This window comes from Drosophila subpulchrella, unplaced genomic scaffold (genome assembly GCF_014743375.2).
Source record: "Drosophila subpulchrella strain 33 F10 #4 breed RU33 unplaced genomic scaffold, RU_Dsub_v1.1 Primary Assembly Seq354, whole genome shotgun sequence".
In the NCBI taxonomy this organism is placed as follows: Eukaryota; Metazoa; Arthropoda; class Insecta; order Diptera; family Drosophilidae; genus Drosophila; species Drosophila subpulchrella.
Window position 1 is genome coordinate 9,208,828 of NW_023665577.1, and position 22,744 is coordinate 9,231,571.

The following is a 22,744-nucleotide window of genomic DNA, read 5'->3' on the forward strand; positions in this document are numbered from 1 at the left end:
GCGCAAATAAAAAATCGTAGCTTGGGTGTTGGGCCTTCCGAGGCCCTTTCTTGGAAATTTATAAAAAGTGATCAGCAAACTGCGCCAAAGCTTTTCTTGACAATGATAAGCGGAGAAAATACTCGGTTTAACAGAAGGCTAGTGAGACCATTTTGTAGTGTGACCAGTAATGCCAGCGCTCATTTTTCACTGACACTTACGTTTGCTTACGTTGAAACACAAAAAATACTGAAAAAACGATTTCGTGGGATTTTCGCTGTACGGTATGTTTCGATATTTTCACCCAAAAACACCTAAAAGCGGTTGGATGAGTGTCGGTTGAAACGGAAGAACGGAAGAGGCATCAAACAAAAAGTAAAGTGCAGCAACTGGCAGACAAGTTGAAAGGGCACTCATTTAAATGTAAGAAGCGACCAATGGTTAAAAACAAACATCGCTGATTGTCCAGTCCAAGAAACAATATTTTTCGCGAGGTGCGCAGAGCGAAAGGAAAACCAAAGAGGAAAATCTAATACACAAAAAGTGAAGAGCCAAATTGTTGTTAACAGAGTGTGTGCGTGTTGTGTGCAATAGTTGTTGTTTGGTGAGAGAGAAAATCGGAAAAAGGGCGTCGCAGTTTGAAAATTGATGTGTGCATAAAAATCAAGCTGCAGCAGCCAAAAAAAAAGGGAGAACAGAGAGGCAGAGAGCGTGAAAAGCGGATAGAGAGAGAGAGGAAGAGAGCGGGTGGCTGCACCTCAATAACTGTTGTTGCAAAGGTGAGTGCGTGCCGAATATTGTTTATGGTTCAAAGTTGTTTATTTAAGTGTACTCATAGCCAGCCCACGGGCAAACAACCACACGCAAGCACGTACCTGCGGCCCATGAACGTGTGTGTGTGTGTGTGATGGCTTGCTTGTTTTTTAAGCCAAAAAAGCTGACGAATTGATCCAAAGTTTTGGGCCAGAGTGTTATCTTTTGGTTTACTTTAAAAATAAAATGTTTGCTGTGACCGAACCTATTTTATTCAGCTAAAAAACGGATCGACTTAAAATATCTTAGTGCACTTTAAAATGTTTAGGTTTAAAAAAGAACTATTAAAGAAAGATACTGTTCCAAAGTTTATAGGCCAGAGGGTTCTCGTTTGGTTCCCTATAAAAATAACATTTTTGCTGTGACCGAAACGATTTTGTTTAACTAAAAAAAGACATAAAATGTCTTCGTGCGCTTTGAAAATGTTTAGGTTTATAAAATGACTACTAAAGAAAAAACTATGTTAGGTTTTAGGTTTATAGAATAACTAATAAAGAAACTCACTATGTGAGTTTACAAAATACTTGTTCAAAATGTTTGCGATTGCATTCTTGTTTGGCATGTAGGCTAATATTCTGAATTATGAACTTATTAAACTGTTCGATTGTTAAAATATGGAACAGAGTTAATGAGTAGGTTTTAAAATAAGAAAATACAAAAAAAAACATTTAAAACCGTTTTTTGATATTAATGTTTTAAATTCCTTAAAATATACGTTTAAAAATGTGGTATTATTTGACTAAATAGCATATCAAAATGCACTTTCTTTAAAAACTCTGAAAATATTAATATCTTATCCAGCGCCCCTTCTTTTTCAAACATTAATTGTAGTATTATATACTAGCTTTAATTGTTTAAAATAAAATAAATAAATAAATAAATATCTTAGTTTTCAGTAAATAACGCCACGTTTAAAATCATACAAACTATAGATATTCGCTGGAAAAAGTTCAACATAGATATTTTACACTGCCACAACTTTGTAGCTGGGTCTATTAAATCTATTATCGCGAGCAACAATAGTTGTTATGATTAAGTTGTCAGAGATCATATCGAGAAACATCTACATACATCTTTAACCTCCCGCGCCCGTTGAATCCGCTCCTGTTGGGAGCTGGCTTTCCCTGTCGCTGCACTTTGATTACTGTTTGTTAAACCAGCCCCACCCCCCTTCCCCCCTGACATATGCATAACACAATTAACGTTAATAACAACTTCAATTCAATTCATAATAATAGGGAATGCGTTTTGTGGCCTGGCAACAATCCACTTTCGTCTCCCGATAAATTCACTTAGCTGCAACATTTGTGTGAGATCGTCTTAAGCGAGCTCGTCTTTGATAGCCTCTTCTTCCTGTTTGTTGTTATCATCAGTTTGTTGTTGTTCGGAGACAGGCACGGTTGAGTCTACAACAACACGTTTTTGTCAGCAATTGAATTAAATTCAACGGGAATGATAAATGTAAGCGCACTGAAAACGAAAAGAGTCGGCATTTATAGCGAGGCTATTTCTACACAGAGCAAAAAAAGTGTGCATTATGTGTATGGATGATTCTTCAATCAACTGATTACCTTTTTCATAGGGTTATATAAGTAAATTGTGGTCTAAAACTTTCATGTTTTTGATAGAATATATATCTTTAGGGTCAAAAAGTTTGCCCCTAATTATCTTTCATCAGAATTAATAAACTTAAGACATACAAATTTAGTTAAAAGCTAGAAATAAATTTTTTCGGTCATCCCTTTTTGATCAGTGTATCTTTTCTGCCCGCACTCGTTGGCTTGTCAGCTATTTTTGGCGCAGTGTTTATATTATTTATTTGATTTCGTGTGCAGATCAACCTTCTCCTCTCTTTTCCACCGACTACTAATCTCTTTTTTCTGTGACAACTGATGATTTTATTTATGATACTGTGGGGCTCACATCGCTCGCATATGAACATTAAATATTTCATTGAACAATTCTTTGGAGCAAATAGTTAAACAACGCGTGCTCATTTCGTGTTTGTTTAATTTGATTTTCAAATTGGCCACGAGCACGGAAAAGCGTTTGCTCTTCAGTTTGTTGCCAACGGCGCCAAAAAACACTTGAACACATAGAAATCTGGATACATTGGGAATTTTGAAAGCCCACAAGAGTGCGAAGACCTAGACATTAGCCTGTGATGACGTCAAAAAGCAGGTGGGTGGTGGGTGGTGTGGGTAAGTGCTGGATTATGAGAGAGGAGATTAAGATTGATAACTAGCCAGAGGAATTTCTTGGCGGGGGATTTTAAAATAATCGATTAGCAGCGAGAAAGAGACCCAATCCCGGCCATTAATTTGATTTAATTTCGTGGTTAACGGGCATTCCAAATCCTATTTTACGCACAGAGAATATTATGACGTTCTCAAATTGAGTATTTGTATTCTCAATTTGAGGATGTACTCAATTTAAGTACAAATTTTTTCAGAAATATGTACTGAAAGTGAGTATTTTGCACTCAAAGTGAGAAATTTTGTTCATGCTGAATTTTTGAGTACGAAAATTCTCATTTTGAGTGCAAATTACTTGAATAGATTTTTATTTTACCGTTTCCCTTTATCACAAATTATTACTTAAATTCTCTTGGAATAAATAATCACTTCAGCTATAAACAAGGAATAATTAAATTAAGATACAATTTTCTTCAACTGGAATTAAATTTAAACCCCCGTAAACCCTAAATAACTTAAGTGGAATTCAATTTGCCTCAACGAAAGCTGTTGGTTTCAGGAAAATACGTTATTGCCCGCATGATCCTCACATTTCCAAATCACCACTTTTCCTTATGCTGACTGATACCGGTTGTCTGTCAATCAGACAATGATTGATCAATTCGCTTTCAATTAATACTTAACCACATTAGTTATCTTTCTCTTTTTCGAACACTTTTTTGTTCTCACAACCTTGATTGAAATTGTCAAACAAACCTCCCCATAAATGACTCGGATTTGACCGAGTCCCAGTTTCGTTTTGTGACTTCCAAATACCATTAATCTCGGAATATCGTGTATTATGCAATATAATCAAAGCATAAAAAAAGAGCACGAAAGCAAGCAAATTATTTGCATATTTAATTAAGTTTCTTTGATGAGCGAAGGCAAGCGCAAAAATAAGCAGAGTGAAAATTGTATTGGGTTTTATTTTGTTCTTGAACTTCTCGCGAACCGAACCGATTCGATTTGTTTTTGTTTTCCCCTCACGTTATTTCTTTCTGTTTATTCTCTGTTGTTTTGGGCGTGTGCCCAAAAGAGAAAAGCAAAAAGAGAGGACCATGTGCAAACCCAAACCGGCTCTTCAAATGGATTTTGTCCTGGCAACAAGCGACGCACCCAACGAAAATATTTCACTATATCGAACCCAGTTTCTACCTGATTAGCCCTTTGGCTCCAAGTCAGTAATTATAAAGTCACCCCAGATAACCCCAAAACAATCGCATTTCCGCCACTTAAGCCAAATAATCGTGTTCCTTCTATGTATTTTTGAAATACTACTGAATGTATAACCCAGCCATCAAACCTTGTTTAGATTCGTCTGCGAATTTTTCTCCCACTCTCGCACAGATTAAACTTATTAAACATAATTGGCTCATAAAAGAATGCCCAATTTGTTCTCTAATATTACTTAGCTTTCAAAGAAATTCTGGGCTAAATACGAAGAAATGGTTGATGAGTGTCATAAAATGGAATTTCTTTTGTAGATTAAAGTTCAGTAACCAAGGTATAGTTAGCATTATGGCTCTTTTCGATTTGCTGATGATGTCAGGCATGCTAATTTAGATTAAATGCTTATATCTACACCTTTGGCCAGACGAAACTTCACTTGTTAGCTTTGGTTTTCAATATTTTCTAGTGATTCTATTGGTAAACCTAATATTTGCGTTCGCCTCGGGCCGTAAGTATGGGGGCTAGTCATCCTCTTTAAGAGGATTTTTTATAAACAATAACATTTAGAGCTTTCTTTGTTCTCTGAAATTCTGGGGAAAGTGTTCGCTATTTGGTTTTTTATGAATGAAAGTATCTGTATCTCGGATCTAGTGACTCATCCGCTAGCAGATGACCAAATATGACAATGACCTTATAAGTTAAACTAAACTACAGCTTTTTAGCTTGCTATTTTTGCCGCTCTGATGGCCCCACACATAAGTTTCAACAACTTCCGTTGTGAAAATTTACACATAAATTGTTAAATTGTTTTGCACAAACAAAAAGAGACAAGCAACAATGGAAACGACAGTTTTCACTTTCACCTTTTGAGTTTGGCCCGGTTTGCGTTGCAAAGAGGGGGACTACATGGAAAATGGAAAGGGTTGAGGACTTGTCAATCAATATTTTAATAATTGTCTTTAAAAACTAGCAAAAAAAAAAAACAACAGGAAGACAGCAACACAACCAAACAATGGATGGGAATGCCAGGGGTTTTGTGAATAAAGTAGTCGCTTAATGAGATTTTAATGACTAAGGTACTTCGAGTATTAATATTTTATCATCGAATTTACACAGTAAAATATTTAAAATTTATATAAGATATGTTAACTAAGGAACTTAAGAAAATGTATACCTTAAATAATATTTGTATTTTTCTCTAAAATGCTTAAAAGCCTACAGGCCTATAGGCCTTCGAATTTAAAATAATGAAATTGATGGTTTTAAAGTAAAAAGTGAGCTTTAAGTTTACTAAATGTATACATTAACTTTTGAAATTGGTTTTATAATATAATATTTTTTTTAAGAAAACCGTTTTTAATATTAATATTACAAGAACAAGTTACCTGTTACTATGGAAAAGAAAATCAAAAAAAATTTTTGTATTTAGGTACTAAAATTTATTTATTTATTGTTTTGAATGCGATTCACATCCCTCATTTTAAGTTTTAGTGTACTTATTCGGTTGAGAACAATTTAAATTCATCAGCCGAATACGATTTATCGTTAGCGGCATTCTCCAATGAATCATTCGCTTTGGGGGCCTAAAAAGTGGGTGGGGACTGAACCCCCACCCTGCCTTATACTGTCTCCTGGCACAACCCGAGTTTGCAGAAAACGTGTTTTGATCTGTTTTCTTTGTGTGTTTTCGTTCTGGGTTTTTGATTTTGGTTTCAGTATCCCACTCGACAAAAAACAATGACCAAATTAAGCATAAATATTATTGCTGTGTGCCTGCCAAGTTAGCAGCGTGCTTTGTGTTTTCCTTTCCGGTTTTCTCGGTTTTCATGAGTTTGATATTTCAAGCACGACACTCGCAGCGTCTCATTTGTTTATACCATTTATTTACTTTATTTATTTTGTCATATTTGCATTTTAGTCATGCGAGCTTTTTGCTGAATTCGTTTGGTCGTCGGTCAATTCATTGATCATGCAGTGTAAAAATGTTAAGCAGGTTGATCTTTGTCCGAATATTCGATGAGTAATATCAACAACAGCTGAACAAGCTGTTGAACTAAGAAAACATACAAAAAGATGAACTGTGACAAAATCCTGAAGACTGAAGCAAAAGACACGTGTAAAAGGTGGCAGAGGGGAAAATAAAAAATGTTCGTATTTATTTTTAAAAGAGAAGTGTATGAAAAATGATTCTGGGAAAAGCATAAAACTCACAATAATATGTGTGAATCTAATTTATTCACCGATAGGTTTGCAAGAATTTTTCCTAGAATGAATACGGCGAGTATTTTGGTTTTTGTGTTAATCAGCTATCATTTGTCCCATAAAAGCGGCTGTAGCAGCTGACTCAAAATGAATATCAAGAAATGGGCAATAAGTTATCAATTGAATATTAAGTTTGTATAATAATAAATTAGGAAACGTTTAGGAATGAGGTATCAGTTTTTATTTTAAAACTTTAACATGTCGAGGAAAAGTGACAAATTTCTTTCCATGAATTTTTTATATTAATAAAAAGTTTTTATTTAACTTCAAGATCAGCCTTATAATATATGTTTATTGTTGTCGGGAAAAAGTGTTAAATTTCTTACTGAGAATTACTTAGTACGAAATATAAATGAGTCACAGATAACCTAAGCCTCAGTAACTGTTTCGGATTTCTCGAGCCGGGCTCCAAGGTTCACCCAGCTTAAAGTTCAGCTCAGAGTGTCTCATTTGACAAATGCCATGACACCATAAAATTTATGTCCGAACCCAACTCAAACTTTTTGGATCTCATCTTTCCCTGTGTACCACCATAAATGTTATTGACCTGCAGCAAAAGTCAATTAAGCGATACGCCCAAAATTTAATGATGAAACGATTTTTGCTGAGGGGCGTGGTCAATATATATGGAAAATAATTATATTCATCATTTCATAAAATTAATCGTGTTTGTGCAATTAGTTTATGGGCAAACCATTTTTTATTTAGCTAATTATTGTGTAATGAGTAAACCAAAATTATTTTGATTGCTTCGTTGATTGACATTGAATAGGTGTCATAAAAGGAAACTGAGTGCGTTATTGGATTAAATAAATTGTTTGGGGGAAACCAATTGAATTTTGAATTGCAGACGGTTCAATGTTGGTCTACATAAACCAGAAGAATTAAAAATATGGATTACTTTTCGATATATTGAAATGAAAAAGATTAAAAAACATGATCGCCAAATCCGAACAAAACAAAAATATGAGAAATCCATTTCAAGAACATTTCAATCATCCGATAGAGAAACCTTCACCTGAAGGCGCGGTCAAGGTTTTCGTCTCTCGATAATCTTTCGTTTTCGTACACAAAACATAAGGAAAAATAAAAAGATCTGAGCACCCACAGCTGTTTGTTTTTTGTTAGTGTAGAAACAAGCCATAAAATAGTTTTAAATGTGTCATGACTTATGGCCGAAACACCGTCTGGCCGACCAGAAGTATCTGCCAAGTTTTAGCAGCATCATGATGGCCCCACATGCTGGACTCGTGCTGCGAGTATCTCAAAGAAAGTGGCACAGACCAATTGCGTTAATGGGAAGCCGCAGCGGAAGAGATAGTCCCGCAGAGAGAAAATGGAGAAGTAGCACCACAGACTTGGGCAAAAGGCATTAGATAACTGTCATAAAGGTAATTGCCTGGCTGACTACTCTGTTGTTAACTGAAAAACTTTTTGCCTACCACAAAAACCGCATGGAAAATTCCAACTAGGACGGAAAAGTATTGACCGAATCGATTTGAAAACACTGCTTGGTTTCTCTTGGTTTTTTGAATGGTTATTCGCCCTCTCAGTAACATTTTAAAATCCAGCTTTCTAGTGACACAGCAAGAAAACTTATTGCCAGCGATTACACAGCAATAAAGTTTATATACTAAACTGATAATAAGGTAGTATTTATGATTTCATGGCGGCAAAATACAGCAAAGTGCAATGGTGGTAGCTTTTCCTGATAAAATGTGAAACCATAGCCATATTTAAAATACATATTGCTCATTACTTACATCATAACTAGAAATACCGATTAGTGTAATTATTTTTTTGAGTCTTGCTTGTCAATATATGAATCAGTTTCCCTTTTTTTTTTTACAGGAAACGTTTTGACCATAAAAGGTTTCCACGATAACAAAAATAAATATAAAATGACGTGTTCCGGGAGTCATTTTCTATCTCCGATTCCGCCTTCTGTATATAGAAACAACGATATCAGGTTTCTTCATTTTCTGCCTTATGATTAAAAAGGCGGTGAATCAAATTTATATATTTTTATTTACACACTCGATGTGGCACCAATTGGATGTGGGCTTAGCCAACACCTGAGGGCTGATTAATGTCAGGTGTGTGGGTTTCTTGTGGACATTAGATAAGACCTAAGCACGGTCAATTGATAGCCAATCTTCCCGAGAAAAGCTCTAAGCGTGAATAACTTTTATTTGTCAAAGAAAAACATGTGGGACAGGAGAAAACCAAGAAAAGTGATTAGGGAAATAAGTCAATCTCCTGCAATTCTTGAGACCTTTTCATCATTATTGTTATGTATGGGTTTAGAATTATATAAAGTAATAAATGAATTATTATGTCACAATTATCTAATGATGTGTCCTACAACTAATATGTTAAAATATTTAAAAATGATTTATGCTATTATATTTGCAAAATTTTTCCAAACTTCCGTATTATTGTTTCTTAATTCTGAAAAAATCGCCATTTATAAAGATTATCATTTTTTTGTAAAATTCATGGAAAATTACTTTTTCAATACCTCTCTTTACCTGGCGCTATCTCTGCTGTTGAATTTTTTGTGATATACCAGGAAATTTTCAACTCACTTTGTGTGTTATATCCATTAGCAAAAACAGTAGGTAGAAAGCAGTTGGGTATGATCATAAATCAACTTTTATCTTTATGTTTTACGACTATGATTCACCCAAGGATTTTTACCTGGGTTGCTGTCTAGGTATTCTTTAAATACTCTTCGATTTTGCAACATGTTGCTAATGGGAAAAATATGGGGAAAGTATGTGTGGATTTTTTATCGTTATCTAAACGCCATTGATTCGATTTGCACTCTTGTTACCCACTAATGATTCCAGATAGTGAAATAAATTTCCCCTCTCACTTTTTTGACTTACACAACACCCTTTGGGTGATTGATTGATAAATGGGGTTTGTAATTAAAATACAATTGCAGTGGCTGATATCTCTCGGTGCCAGTCTGAAACTAGATCTGCTGGGTATCCATTGCAGCGATAATAAGCTTATTGGAAATGGCACAAGCGTTTCTTTTCCTTTCCCTAGTTATTTTTTGTGGTTGTGGCTGTCGATTATGACAGTTCGCAGTGTGCTTATCTAAAGCAGAAATACAACAGCAAACATGTGGCGCAACTCTTTTTTTATTTTGTTATTTTTACCCTCTGGCTGAGGGTATTTTGATTCTCTTAAACAATAGTAACCCGCTGATTGCACATTACTATCATACAAAAAAATGGATGTCCAACGGAAATTGTTCATACATTTCTATCTTCTTTTTATGTGTTAATGTGATACGTTTGCATAAGAATAATATTTTGTAATTATCAAAAAAACAAACAGATACGATTCATTTGAATAATCTTACTTTTTAGAGAATGGCTTGCATGGTTTCAGAGCATTTTAAGTTCGTATTTCTTTGTATGTGTAGCATGAATCACTACCAGCACTTGACACCTGCCACCCGCATTTATTTCCCTTTTCGCCCCCCTTCCACCACCCCATTTCTGTGTCTGCCAACGAATGAGAATAAAGTCGTCAGCCCCAATAAAATGAAAAAAACTGGCAGGCTACGACTTACCTCTGGCTTGTCTCAAACAGCAATTTAAACACCTGCAATAATAAAACACAACGCAAAATGCTGAAACAACAAAGTCAGTAAAGTAACATCTATAAAAAAACACATTGACAACATTGCGTCTTGTTAAATTGTTGAGGTAATGGGCCAACAGTCAAAAGTTTACTCACTCACTTGTTTTTGTTTTCTTTGGCCTCCTTTTCTTCAATTTTACGGGTTTTGTTAAGCAAACTTTGCAATTCTTTGCGGGAAGTTCAATGGTTGTTGGCGTTTTGTATGTTTTAATACCCTGACCTACCCAACATTCATGATAATGTCGGCTTCGGTATTCGCATTCTTGCATAACAATGGCAAAAAGAAAAATAAGTTTGACATTTCGGCAAAGCTGTGAGTTACGATAAGAAAGCACATAAAGGGCATAAACAAAACACTATTATTTAATATTAAAAGAAATATTAAAAAAGCATTTGTTATGCCATATTATTTTTTTACTACATTAGTTATACAGATATTGATAATTTATAATAGTTAAGGAAACAAAATAAACAGGAAACTATGAATAGTTTTAAAGAAATGTTTCGAAGTAGCTTAAATATTCTGATATTTAAATACTAAAGAATTTACTAACTCGTCAATTTTAGATCATAGACTTAGTTGCCTGACACAGTGAGCATTTTGTTTTAAAAATAATAAAATGAATAACTTACATTTGACTAATGTAAAAAAAACCTTAAGTAACGTTACTGCTTTGTTTATTAGTTGATATCGTCTTGAACTATTAGAACTGAGTGCAGTCTTCTAGAAATAAGCGGTGCATCGTGAGGTCATTTGAATTCGAATCGTTCCAGACAGTCGGTGCAGCACTATTTAGATGGCAGAAATGTGGACCAAAGTCTATAAAAGGCAACAACATGCTGTCTAATGATAGAATTACTCACAGTTCATAGGGTGATGTGGATGGAGGGGCGTTTCACAGGGAGACTGGTTGAGAATGCAAACGAGACCGAGAGTCAGTAGTGTAATTACTTGTTGTCTGTATGCACGGACTTATAATTTAATGCGGTTCTTTATATTTATAATCCAAGCGTGGTGACCTTCGCGAAAGATAACCAGCTGCGCTGCCAAGTCGGAATCCCGAGATGTGTGTAGAACGTTGTGGTATTTCAGTACCGAGTCATTAGCAAATGTCTTGGCATAATTGAATCTGCATACTAGTATGTAAGTGTACTTAGATGTATGCGGTCAGAATAACAACTATAAAGACTTTGTTTGTTGTAAGAAAATAAATCTGTTACAATTGTTTCCTTCCAAGTATAGAGGAAAAAACCAGATCTGAAACGCGAATATGTCGTAATTGTATCTAAGAAAGAACAGATATATTATTTATATGAGTTCGAAATGAATTCCATTAAGTTTCTTAATTCACAGAGTAAACTGAATTTAATTTATTAAGGTGTCAAAAGTGACTAATAACCAATTCGAGCACGCCTTTTTATTTTATTTCAATAGATTAGGCTTTTCTAAGAACACTTTTCCCTACACACCTTAAATCCATCAGCTCCTCTGAGGTGTTTTCCATTTAAGAAAATCACAACGAAAATCATTTCAACAACATTAATTAAATCAAATATATATTGCAGAAAAACTTGATTAATTTCTTTTAAATTAAAAATAAAGCGTATCTGTGACTTGAAAAGTTTAAATGCTCATATATTCTCTTCAACTCAATGGCAAATTAAAAGAGACCGTGTAGAGGACACAAGTAATAATATAAATTCAAAAATCGGTTTAGTCCTGGTTGACCAATTTAAATGTAATAGGTAAACTGTGCTTATAAAAGCACAACTTATCAAAAATGGTTAAAACGTGTTTTTCTTAAACTTTTTTACGGTCAATACTACGAGATCACTTACTTTTATGCCAATTGGGTATAGACTTGGAGCTAAATCCTTTGTACTTGTTATATACATATTTTAAATGTTATTAACAATAAACCATTTTGATGCATTTTTTAAGAAAGCCCAAAGTATAAAAAAAAATTTACCACAGCTTAAAAGTGCAGTGTTTTTATTTTGATGATCAGTGGGTTTATGCTAATAATGACCTTATGTCATAGGTCTGGACTTTGAACAATTATCTCTGGACTTTGTACGCTACCCACTCCACAATGCTTACTAAATGATAAAGAATGCGGAACCGAATTGGCTCGTTTCCCATTGATGGATATCGTGGGTTCATATGCACTCGAAAACAGCATATTAATAATCAAAATTCTGTGGGGTGGGGTTGTACTGCCTCTTATCACTACAAATTGCGACTTGCTCTAAACATACATCTGAGAAAATGAGAAACAGAAAGGGGAGATACGAGTTTCAAAGTCGTGAGTGCAGTGACCCTGAATATTTTTTCAATCCGCGTTGCAAGATTTTTGTTTCATTCACTAGAAGGGTTGATAAGCTTGCCTTAGAATAATTGTGACTACTATGTTAGCTGATCGTTTCATATAATTACATTGCAATTTTTATTGATAGTATTTAGGCTGGCTAAGCATTTTAAAAAGATCTTATAGAAAATATTTAATCAGTAAGGCTGTTTACCATATTTAATACTGCCTAATGTATTAAAATGAAAAAATTTGATTGAAATATATAATACGAAGGAAGCTTTTATAATTAACTTATATATGTATATAATTCGAGAAAAGGGCATTTCTAATTCGTTGCGGCCTTTCTTCGTCTTGCCAGATATATAATTTCAATGCGCTTATTGTTATTTTGTTATTGTTTTGTTTTCTGTTTAAACATCAGTCAGCAGACGAACAAAAACAACTGTGTAAGAAAGCGAATGGGGCGCGAGTCGCGGGTATAACAAAGCACGAAAAACAGAAGAAGGTTACAAAATACGTTGATTAAAATTCACAAGCAAACCGAAAGAAAGGAGCACAAAGAGAAATGATTATGCTCGATTCACACAGCAAAACGTCGTAGATAGAGGCACGGACCTCCCATCCGCCACCCTTTTTATACCCTTGCAGAGGGTATATTGAATTCAGTCAGAAGTTTGCAACGCAGTGAAGGAGACGTTTCCGAACCCATAAAGTATGTATATTCTTGATGTAGCCATGTCCGTCTGTCCGTCCGTTTCTACGCAAACTTTTCTCTCAGTTTTAGAGCTATCGGGCTGAAACTTTCCCAAAAGTCGTATATCTTTTGCAGTTAGTATATAAGTCGGAACCAGCCGGATCGGACAACTATATCTTAAAGCTCCCAGAGGAATAATCGGAAAAAAAAATTATATCTTTGGTGTTTTTTTAACATATAACCTCCTAAGCTTGGAAATAACATTTTTTAATTAGTTTTGAATTTCAAATTAAATTTTATCAAAAGCCGACGACTATATTATATAGCTGCCATAGGATCGATCGGAAAATTATAGCTTCGGTGTTTTTCGACATATTATCTTATACTATTGGGGATAACATTTTGTGTATTTTTAAGAATTTCTATTTAAATTTCATAAAAATCGGATGACGCTAACATATAGCTGTCAAAGAAACGGTTAGAGAATTAATGATATAATTATTTTTAAAAAAATTGTGCTTTGTTGGTTTTGATAGTATTTTTTTCTACTCTGGGATATAGAATATTTTAAATTTTCAGCATTACGAATTTAATTTTACACAAATATCACTGAAGCTAGCAACAATCCTTAAAAATTTAACATGGTGTTACTAACATTGATTATTTTATATAACTGCAAGGGTATACAATCTTCGGCTTGCCGAAGTTAACTTCCTTTCTTGTTTTTTTTTTTTTTTTTTACCATGTACCCATCAGCTGTGGCGCAGTCAAGTGCAGATGAGCATTTGGGTTGAAAGCGCAATGGACTGAGTAAAGTCCATCTTTATATCGCCTTCGCTGTCCTCCCAAATCTTTTTTTACTCACTCCGCTGTTTAAGAACAGTGATGCATGGCATAGACTTACAATAAACAAGTTGAGCTAAATTAAAAAGTACCTCTTAAAAATAATGATAATGCATACATCCAATTATAAAATTAAAAAGATCTTTAATTATATGATAAATGATATAATTATATGATTTGAATTTGTTAGATTGCTAAGCAGTCTAGACCTTGAGTTGGCAAATTTCATTTCTGTAATTCTATAAGTCCGTATTTAATCCTCAATACATACATAACTCACAGTTTCTAAAGAAAGTACGCAGACAAAAGTTATCAAGTACATTGTTCTTGAATTGAGAACATTCGTTCTTAAAATCGGTGTAAGTTCATTTTGGTAACAATGTTCTCAATATTAGAACGAAGTGGAGAGAAGAGAAAAGTTAAATTGAGTTTATGTAACAACTTTTTGATAAGTTTACTCTACTGTCTGGACTAATAGTTTATTTATTGAGAAATACAATGCAAATACCGTCAATTCAACTTGATTTGAGCAAAATGAAAATTTCTGAAATTCAAGAAATTTCGTTATATTTTTGAGAACATTTTCAACTCAGATGAGAGCGGCAGAATTTTTTCTGTGTAGAGAGATTATAATCTTTTTTATTGCCCATAGTGGCTCCAATTTATTCCTAAACAATAGTCGTATACAAAACAGTAAACTTTGAAAATAACCAGATAAGGCTATAAAATATCTGAAGTAACCACTCCACTCAACGGCTTACTATGCAAATATATGGATTGTAAAAATGCCTGAACATGTGCGAGTGTGCCGATGGGCTTAAAGGGATTTACCAAACGGAAAATTACCCGAAAACTGTAGAGCGCATAAAGAAAAAGCGGAACGCAAGTGGAAAGTGCTGCTTGTGGACTCTCAATTGGTTCAAGTGAAGTAGCAATGGGGTAGGTCTTCAGTGGCCGCGAAAGTCACATTAGAGCTGATTACAATCTGGAACGGCTTCCAAGCTGTCAGAAACAACGAGTACCCGGTTCACCGGGAAAAAGGGGAAAATGTAATGGAATTTGGGATATTTTATCGAGCGGATACATTGGAATTTATTAATGGGTGGAGAAATCAACTGGGTGTGCTGTCAACAAATAGGCTCCAGTGTATGTATAAATGTTTATAATCAAGTAAACAACTCGTATCAGGGTGGCATACAATGATAATGATGATGCCTCCGTCGTCTTTATTAGGGACCCTCCCCCAACAATCCAACATCATTGGCATGCCGCCCATGACACTTGAGTTCTACACTTTTTCAGACGGGGAACGTATATACTCACATAATCAATCTATATAAGGTTCCCAGATATAGTGAGTTGGTAGCTAGGGGCAGTATCTCTAACAAATTGCCACCATATCTGGTTAAGAATAGATTGTATACACATATCTGGAGGCGAAACACTTGAAGTGTGTCAGTGATGACACTATTTTTGGGTATTTGAATTTACAAGATGGTTTCCATCTGCCAAGAAACGCTAGGAATGTATAATATTCACCATTCCATGTGCTCCACTTTTCTTCACACTTGTATATACAAATGTATTCCGATTATGCGCGGATTATCAGCTGGCGGACAGTTGATTCACCTTTAGACTTTGTTACTTAGTCTAGAAACTGTTCTGAAAATATTGTTATTCATTCTCGGGTTTGTTTTCTCTTTGCAGCCAGCGAAATCGTGGTCATTGAATGGCAGCCTGCAATAATGGATTCCACGCCTAATGCGGCCCCTCATCCCAACCAGAATCGGGACTTCCTAACGCTGCAGTCCCTGCGTCCATCCCGCGGCTCCAGCTCGAATCTGCGCGCCAGTCGCTCGCCCTCTGCCAGCCGAAGCACCGAGCAAAGTAATTATCAATTATGATTATGAACCCTGCGGACTCCTACCCCCAATCCAATCCAGTTCCCTCCTCGGGCTCCTACTTTTCATAGTCGCATAATTGGAATGATTGGCTCGTGTTAAAGCTCGAGCTTCCTGCATCTTATCAACGGGGCTAATGTCAATCTGAGGGTCTGGATGCGGTTGCCGAGCTCGATTGGATGGGGAATGCTAGGCTATCAGTGGGCGTCCAATTCAATTTGTGCTTCCGCTATTAACTAGTTCGTAGGGCAAAGTGACAAGCCTGTTGAAGAAGGAGGAAATCTTTAATAGTTTGTGCTCTACTTAAATCGACTATCTTTCCATAATAATATTGAAGATGCTACTTCAATGAAGTCCAATTGTCTTTGGTTTCAGGAGCAGAAAGTTTCATTGATTATAGGAAACTGTTAAAAATAAGCAAGGGGTATTTATTAGGTCTATATTTTAAATATAAACGCAATTATAAAGAACTTACAGTACGAGAACAAAACAATTTGTAAAACAAATGATATATTTGTAGGGTGGAATTTGATTTTTTAAGTTCTATCTTTAACCTTTAACACTTAAACTAAGTTGAAAAGCTACGAGTATTAAATAATATTCGACAAAATGTTAGTTCGCCAGCAGGTTTTTTCTACACAAATGTGTTTTTCAATCGAGGGATTCTGTTGTGTATTCCCATGAATATCCACCCCGCCAGATGATGAGCGATGACTCATCTTCCAGCATCCAAAGACCTCCCAAACACCCCCCTTACGCCCATTATTCGCAATGTTTTTACGAGTTCGGCATCAACAAGCTTACAAACAGCCATGTATGAATCAAAATCAAAAAGTATAGCCCACTTTTGAGTGCCTCCGGTCATTATACTATTCCATTTGACTGTGCCTAACATCTGTTATCTGTTTGATTGCACACTTTACATACTTTTGTTTATATCTTTTTATATTTTCCTTGTTTAGCTTTGTAACCGTTGAATGTTAGCCTGCCTAACTAGCTACACTTGCAATTCAAACAAAACCAATCAGAATCATTGATAAATGTAGGTATACCAATATTATAAAGAATAAAATTGTTTTCTAGTTGCTCGCACAAACCATGCACCTTCACCACGACACACACGCACCGCTCACATACCGCATAATATTATTACTGCTTATTTTGGCTCTATTCACAGCGAAGAACACGCGATTTTAAACGCTATTAAACTGCCTGCCACTGCTTCTTTCTGTCTCTATTTTTTCTTGTTTATCTATCTCTCTCTACGGCTCACACACAGGCTGCTGTCCAGCTGTCAATCAAAAGTGAAATAACTCTTTCGAAACACTTATTCATCGCACATTCAACACACAAACTACACTGTAAATCAGCACCGGTGTGCTTTTTCAAGATCTTAAAAACGCGTACTCAGCGAAACTTCTGAAATCTAAAAAAGTGATATTTTAAATGTATTTTTCAAGCGCCAATGACTTTAATATTTAAACCGCTTCTCATAGAACTTAAATATATAAAAACTGAGTAAAATTCCCTGAATGCAATATAATTCATCATTACAAGCATTTTGAAATCATAATGTGATACAGTAAATTAATTTCCGAGAAACAACAAGTACTATTGGAATTGAAAATAATTGCTAAGCAAAAATGAAGAACTGAAAATTAATGATTGTAGTGGAACAACAACTTAAAATATCTACAACAGGAAACCAATAACATTGTTTTATAAATCCAAACTGGTAAACAGCTCATTCCATGATCATCTCATCAACAATATGCGCTATGTGCTTAAAATCAATCGTACTAACTAAAACGCGAGTCATGATCAACAGCATTTGAAACCAAAACACAAATACCCAGATAAGACTTAGAAAATAACCGCAGTCATACTTTTCTATGCGCCACAATTCGCCAGTGTCCCGGGAGCGAGCCAGCGAGGCAGCGGCAGCCACTCAGACAGCAGCGGCGACAGCGGGAGGAGCGAGTGGCCCATCCTCCGGAGGATCGGCGGCAGGACCTGTGTCAGCGACGACCACGGCGGCCGGTGGGGCGACTTCCGGGTCCGGAGCAGCCTCCGCGAACACGAACAGCAATTCCTCGGCCTCCTCCAGCACAGTGGCAGCTGCTCAGGCGGCTGTCTACAGCGGCGGCAACACGGTGACCGGAAGTTTGGGCAGCGGCGGGGTGGTGGCTCGCGGCTTCCGCAGCCACAGTCCCACCCACCGGCGGCGGAGTCGCGAACGCCAGCGACGCACCCATGGCTCCGACCAGGGCGGTCTGCTGGCCTACAGTGGTCTCGTTGGCGTCAACGACATGACGGACTTCTTGGGCCCACAACAAGGCGTAGGAGGAGGAGGAGGCGGTGGCGGTGGCGGTGGTGGCGGAAGCGCCGGCACCGGCAGCGGTCTGGAGGACTCCCGTCTGTCCGGCAACGAGGACTACTACTCCTCATTCGTCTCCGACGAGTTTGACAGCAGCAAAAAGATCCATCGCCGCTGCCACGAGCGCAGCTCTAGCGTCCAGGCCATCGACCGATTGAACACGAAAATCCAATGCACCAAGGAGTCCATCCGACAGGAGCAAACTGCCAGAGATGGTAAGTAAAAACTTGATTAAATCTAATTCAAGAGATTAACTAAAAATTGCAACTGAAGACGCATTTGTAAAAATGTTGAGAGATGTTTTAATTCAAATATAACTTAAAACACAAATTTTAAAGTCCATATACATCGTTGGTAAAAGCATTTCTTATAAACAGTACTACTACTAAAGAAAATTTAAAAGAATAATGTGTGTTTAGACTTGCAATAAAACTCCTGTTCTCTAGTGAAACTTTATCATCTAATTGTATTCTTTAATTTTAGATAATGTAAATGAGTATCTGAAGCTGGCAGCCAGCGCAGACAAACAGCAGCTGCAGCGTATCAAGGCATGTCCAACCACTCATTCCTTAAATATAAATATAATCAACTTCTTATTACTTGACAGGCTGTCTTTGAGAAAAAGAACCAGAAGAGCGCACACAATATCTCGCAGCTGCAGAAAAAGCTGGACAACTACACAAAGCGGGCCAAGGACCTGCAGAATCACCAGTTCCAGACGAAGAGCCAGCACCGTCAGCCGCGCGAGGTCCTGCGGGATGTGGGCCAAGGCCTGCGCAATGTGGGGGGCAATATCCGCGATGGCCTCACCGGATTCTCCGGATCCGTGATGTCCAAGCCGCGGGAGTTTGCGCACCTGATCAAGAACAAGTTTGGCAGCGCCGACAACATCAATCAGATGAACGAGGCCGAGCTGCAGGGCATGCAGTCCGCGAATGCCGACGTCTTGGGCAGCGAGCGACTGCAGCAGGTGCCGGGAGCAGGAACCTCCACGGGGTCCGGTGGTGGTGGTCAGAACAACAACACTGGCGGAGCGGGTAGCGGTACGGGAAAATTCAACAGTGACAATGGCAGCGAGTGCAGCAGCGTGACCAGCGAAAGTATACCAGGGGGGTAAGTTGATCCGATCAGCGCTAAAGATTTAAAGCTAATATTGCCCCATATATAGAAATATTGTCAGTAGTTGTTTGTTAAATTTTAATTCATTATCCATCGATAATATAATACTATTCTGAAAATGTAAAACCATACAATCCCCAAAGGTTATAAGACCCAACTAACAATGCATTTTCTTTAATCTAGCTCTGGCAAAAGCCAGTCGGGAGCCAGCCAATACCACATAGTGCTCAAGACGCTGCTGACAGAGCTGGCTGAGCGAAAGGCCGAGAACGAGAAACTCAAGGAGCGCATCGAACGTCTGGAGGTACGTACATACTATATACTCTCGGAAAGCGAGGGAAATCCCTATTTCATAGCCAACATATTTTAACCTCTTTTCTATTTTCGGAAGACGGGCCAAAAGGAATTCAACAACCTGACCGCCACGCTCGAAAGTGAACGCTATCGTGCCGAGGGACTCGAGGAGCAAATCAATGACTTGACGGAATTACATCAGGTTCGTAGTTCACTTGGCTGACGCTTTGGCAGTTTGCCCGACATTCGTGCTTATGCTTTGCCGCCTTTGTTTGACAGAATGAAATTGAGAATCTGAAGCAAACGATTGCCGACATGGAGGAGAAAGTACAATACCAAAGCGATGAAAGACTACGTGACGTCAACGAAGTGCTTGAAAACTGTCAAACGAGGGTAAGTTCGATGGCTTGGGGAGGCCTACAGCCCCAAACACCGTAGCAATCCATCCAAATCTAACCGAGCTCTTGTGCAGATATCGAAAATGGAGCACATGTCGCAGCAACAATATGTCACCGTCGAGGGCATTGATAATTCGAATGCACGGGCTTTGGTTGTGAAACTCATCAATGTGGTATTAACGATATTGCAAGTGGTTCTCCTGCTTGTGGCCACGGCTGCAGGCATCATAATGCCTTTTCTCAAAACGAGGTAACTAGTGGTGCATTCCGTGCATCGGTGAGTGTTACTAATATAGTTGTTTGCTCATTCCCAGGGTTCGCGTTCTCACAACATTTCTGTCTATTTGTTTCGTCATCTTTGTGATACGACAGTGGCCGGATGTTCAGGACATTGGGTCCGGGCTGGTGCGGCATCTCAAGCAATCACTGGTGGTCAAGTGAACTGGTTTGGGCTCTCATCTACCGAGTATTTCATACGTTTATTAGTTAGCCTAAGTTCTAAAGTGCATATTTGTATATAGCTTATCGATAACGATTATACCAATTATTTTTAACTGAAATTGTATCAATTATCAACACGAACACACACTCTCGAGAAACTGTACAAAACATTCATACGCATACAACTTATCATACACCTAATCATCACACCACACTCTCGCATCAAATCTAGCAAAATTGATTTAAACTATGTAATAACTTGAAAATGCTGACATGTCTCCGTGCATTACTCAACTATATTTGAACATACATAATTTATGTATAACCTATATAAAATATTTACATTACTATAAAACAATTGAAATTATATAAAATGAAAGTTTGTATAAATCTGTAATTCATTACTATGGGCAAGTTGTAAAAAAAGGTGGGTCCGGGTCTAAAAGTATTACTTAAAATCCGCTCCTTTAGCTTACAGAGTATTTAATGGATCAATAAAGGAACCAGGAAAAACTCGAATAACACCAACCAATAGCCACCCTTAACTAATAATAGTCGGCTCAACATATATGTGAATATACATGTGAACTGCGTACACCATTCGTGAATATTTAATCCAGCAGCTGCAGGTTTTCCCAGATTGGATCCAAAATGAATCATTTTATGACTATAATTAAAGTTAAAGAAATATAGATTTTTGACAATTGACTTGAATTTACATTACGTCTTAATAGATAACACTGTGTTTCAAAATTGAACCTTTCCGGATGCAAGAAAATCATATACGCTTTATATTAAACTTTTTTATTGTGTTCGCAAAAAATTCAAATTTGGAAAATTTCTGATTTTCTAAAATTGAACTGCGATTACAGGCTACCTTTTCATCTTTTAAACGTCAAGCATCAAATTTTTGTAGGATTTCTTAACGAAGCTTTAACCGAAATAAATCACCGTCATAGAGATACATACAGCTGTGCTCAAAACGAATGTTTTTGTAAAATTATATTTTTTAGTTGCCTGTATAAGCAAGTATCTTCAAGAACCGACTTATATTCGCGTTCGTAGTTAAATCTTTTATTTGTCATTCTAACTTGAACGCATTTAAACTTTAATGTCACAGGAAATTTTCAATTCGTCATTTTTTTTACATAAGGAGACCCTAAATCCCTTGCTTTTAAGGTTTATCAGGTTTCTGTTTGGGATTTTTAATATTGTTTTTATTATGGTCCATGTTAAGGTCCATTTCTCTTTCATACAGACACAAACAAATGTCAATCGTGCAACGTGTATTAAAGCTTGAAAGTGAGCATTTTTGAAGGAATGGTACCCTCCATTATCTTAGCGAAGTTTAGTCAAAGCCTTTTAAACGAATTGCTGGCATTGTTCTCAGACATCATATATATGTATGCCGACAGAAAGGTGCTTAATTTTTAGAATCGTCCCGGTACCTTTATCTGATCGTCTCAAAATATACTCAACAATGGAGGCCATTGTTGAGTTGTTTTCGATTCGTGGTGGAAAATATGTTGGCATCCCCACCTATATAAGCCCATAAATGTACAGTTCATTTAAATCATTTCGAGCATCCAAATAAGTACGTTCAAAATGAAGTTGCTTTCGGTTCTGGCTTGCGTTTTCCTTTGTGTGTCCGTCACATGTGCTCAAGAAAGCTGCAATGGACTTCCTAGAGGTTCGATTACATTTGATAGTTAAAGCAATATAACTGCATGAACTCTACTTCCAAATAGACGGTCTGAATTGCGAACGCGGAAAGAATGAAGGACTCAGTGGATGGAACTGTCAAAGATATGCTATGAAAGAAATGTGGTACTGGGACCAGAGATCTAGGAAGTGTCGAAAGATGAGGTATCTCGGATGTCGTGGCAACAAAAACCGCTATTGCTCATTAAGTCACTGCCAAAGATTATGTCCCAATCGACCTTAGTACTGTTCCAACTTTTTTCACAAAGTAAAAATTAAATATATAAACTGCGCCAAAGTAACCCGGTCTTGCGGTTCACAGATAGACTCTGGGTTTATTCAATGTCTATTTAATAAATAATCTTGTGTTATTAGTAACCACTTTTGGGGAAATACCCTCCTTATTTCCATCGTTATAGCTTGCGAACCGCAAATAACATATTAATTTCTTATCAACATTAATATTCATATTTCAAGCCCTTTTCTTACCTGTAAGTGCTAAGAAATAAAGTTATAACGTTAGATTATTTTTTGTCCATTACG

The 22,744-nt window shown here is 36.8% G+C and overlaps 2 protein-coding genes across 3 annotated transcripts; both read left to right on the forward strand.

The window, feature by feature from the left end:
- Positions 1-287: 287 nt before the first annotated feature.
- Positions 288-20,890, forward strand: LOC119560363 (transmembrane and coiled-coil domains protein 2). Of its 2 annotated transcripts, none has more exons than XM_037873768.1 (10): positions 288-402; positions 15,678-15,857; positions 17,783-18,463; positions 18,732-18,796; positions 18,856-19,361; positions 19,551-19,671; positions 19,759-19,863; positions 19,941-20,054; positions 20,134-20,309; positions 20,374-20,890. In XM_037873768.1, exons 2-10 carry the CDS (start codon positions 15,716-15,718, stop codon positions 20,498-20,500), a joined length of 2,037 nt encoding a protein of 678 aa, XP_037729696.1. In that variant the 5' UTR covers positions 288-402; positions 15,678-15,715; the 3' UTR covers positions 20,501-20,890. The 2 variants fall into 2 exon arrangements, with proteins under 2 accessions (XP_037729696.1, XP_037729695.1); XM_037873767.1 differs by having other exon boundaries at positions 291-758.
- Positions 20,891-22,006: 1,116 nt separating this feature from the next.
- On the forward strand, positions 22,007-22,445 carry LOC119560284 (U-actitoxin-Avd3q-like). The gene is made up of 2 exons (XM_037873655.1): positions 22,007-22,190; positions 22,249-22,445. The coding sequence occupies exons 1-2, from the start codon at positions 22,106-22,108 to the stop codon at positions 22,443-22,445; spliced, it is 282 nt and encodes a 93-aa protein (XP_037729583.1). The 5' UTR covers positions 22,007-22,105.
- The last annotated feature ends 299 nt before the right edge of the window (positions 22,446-22,744 follow it).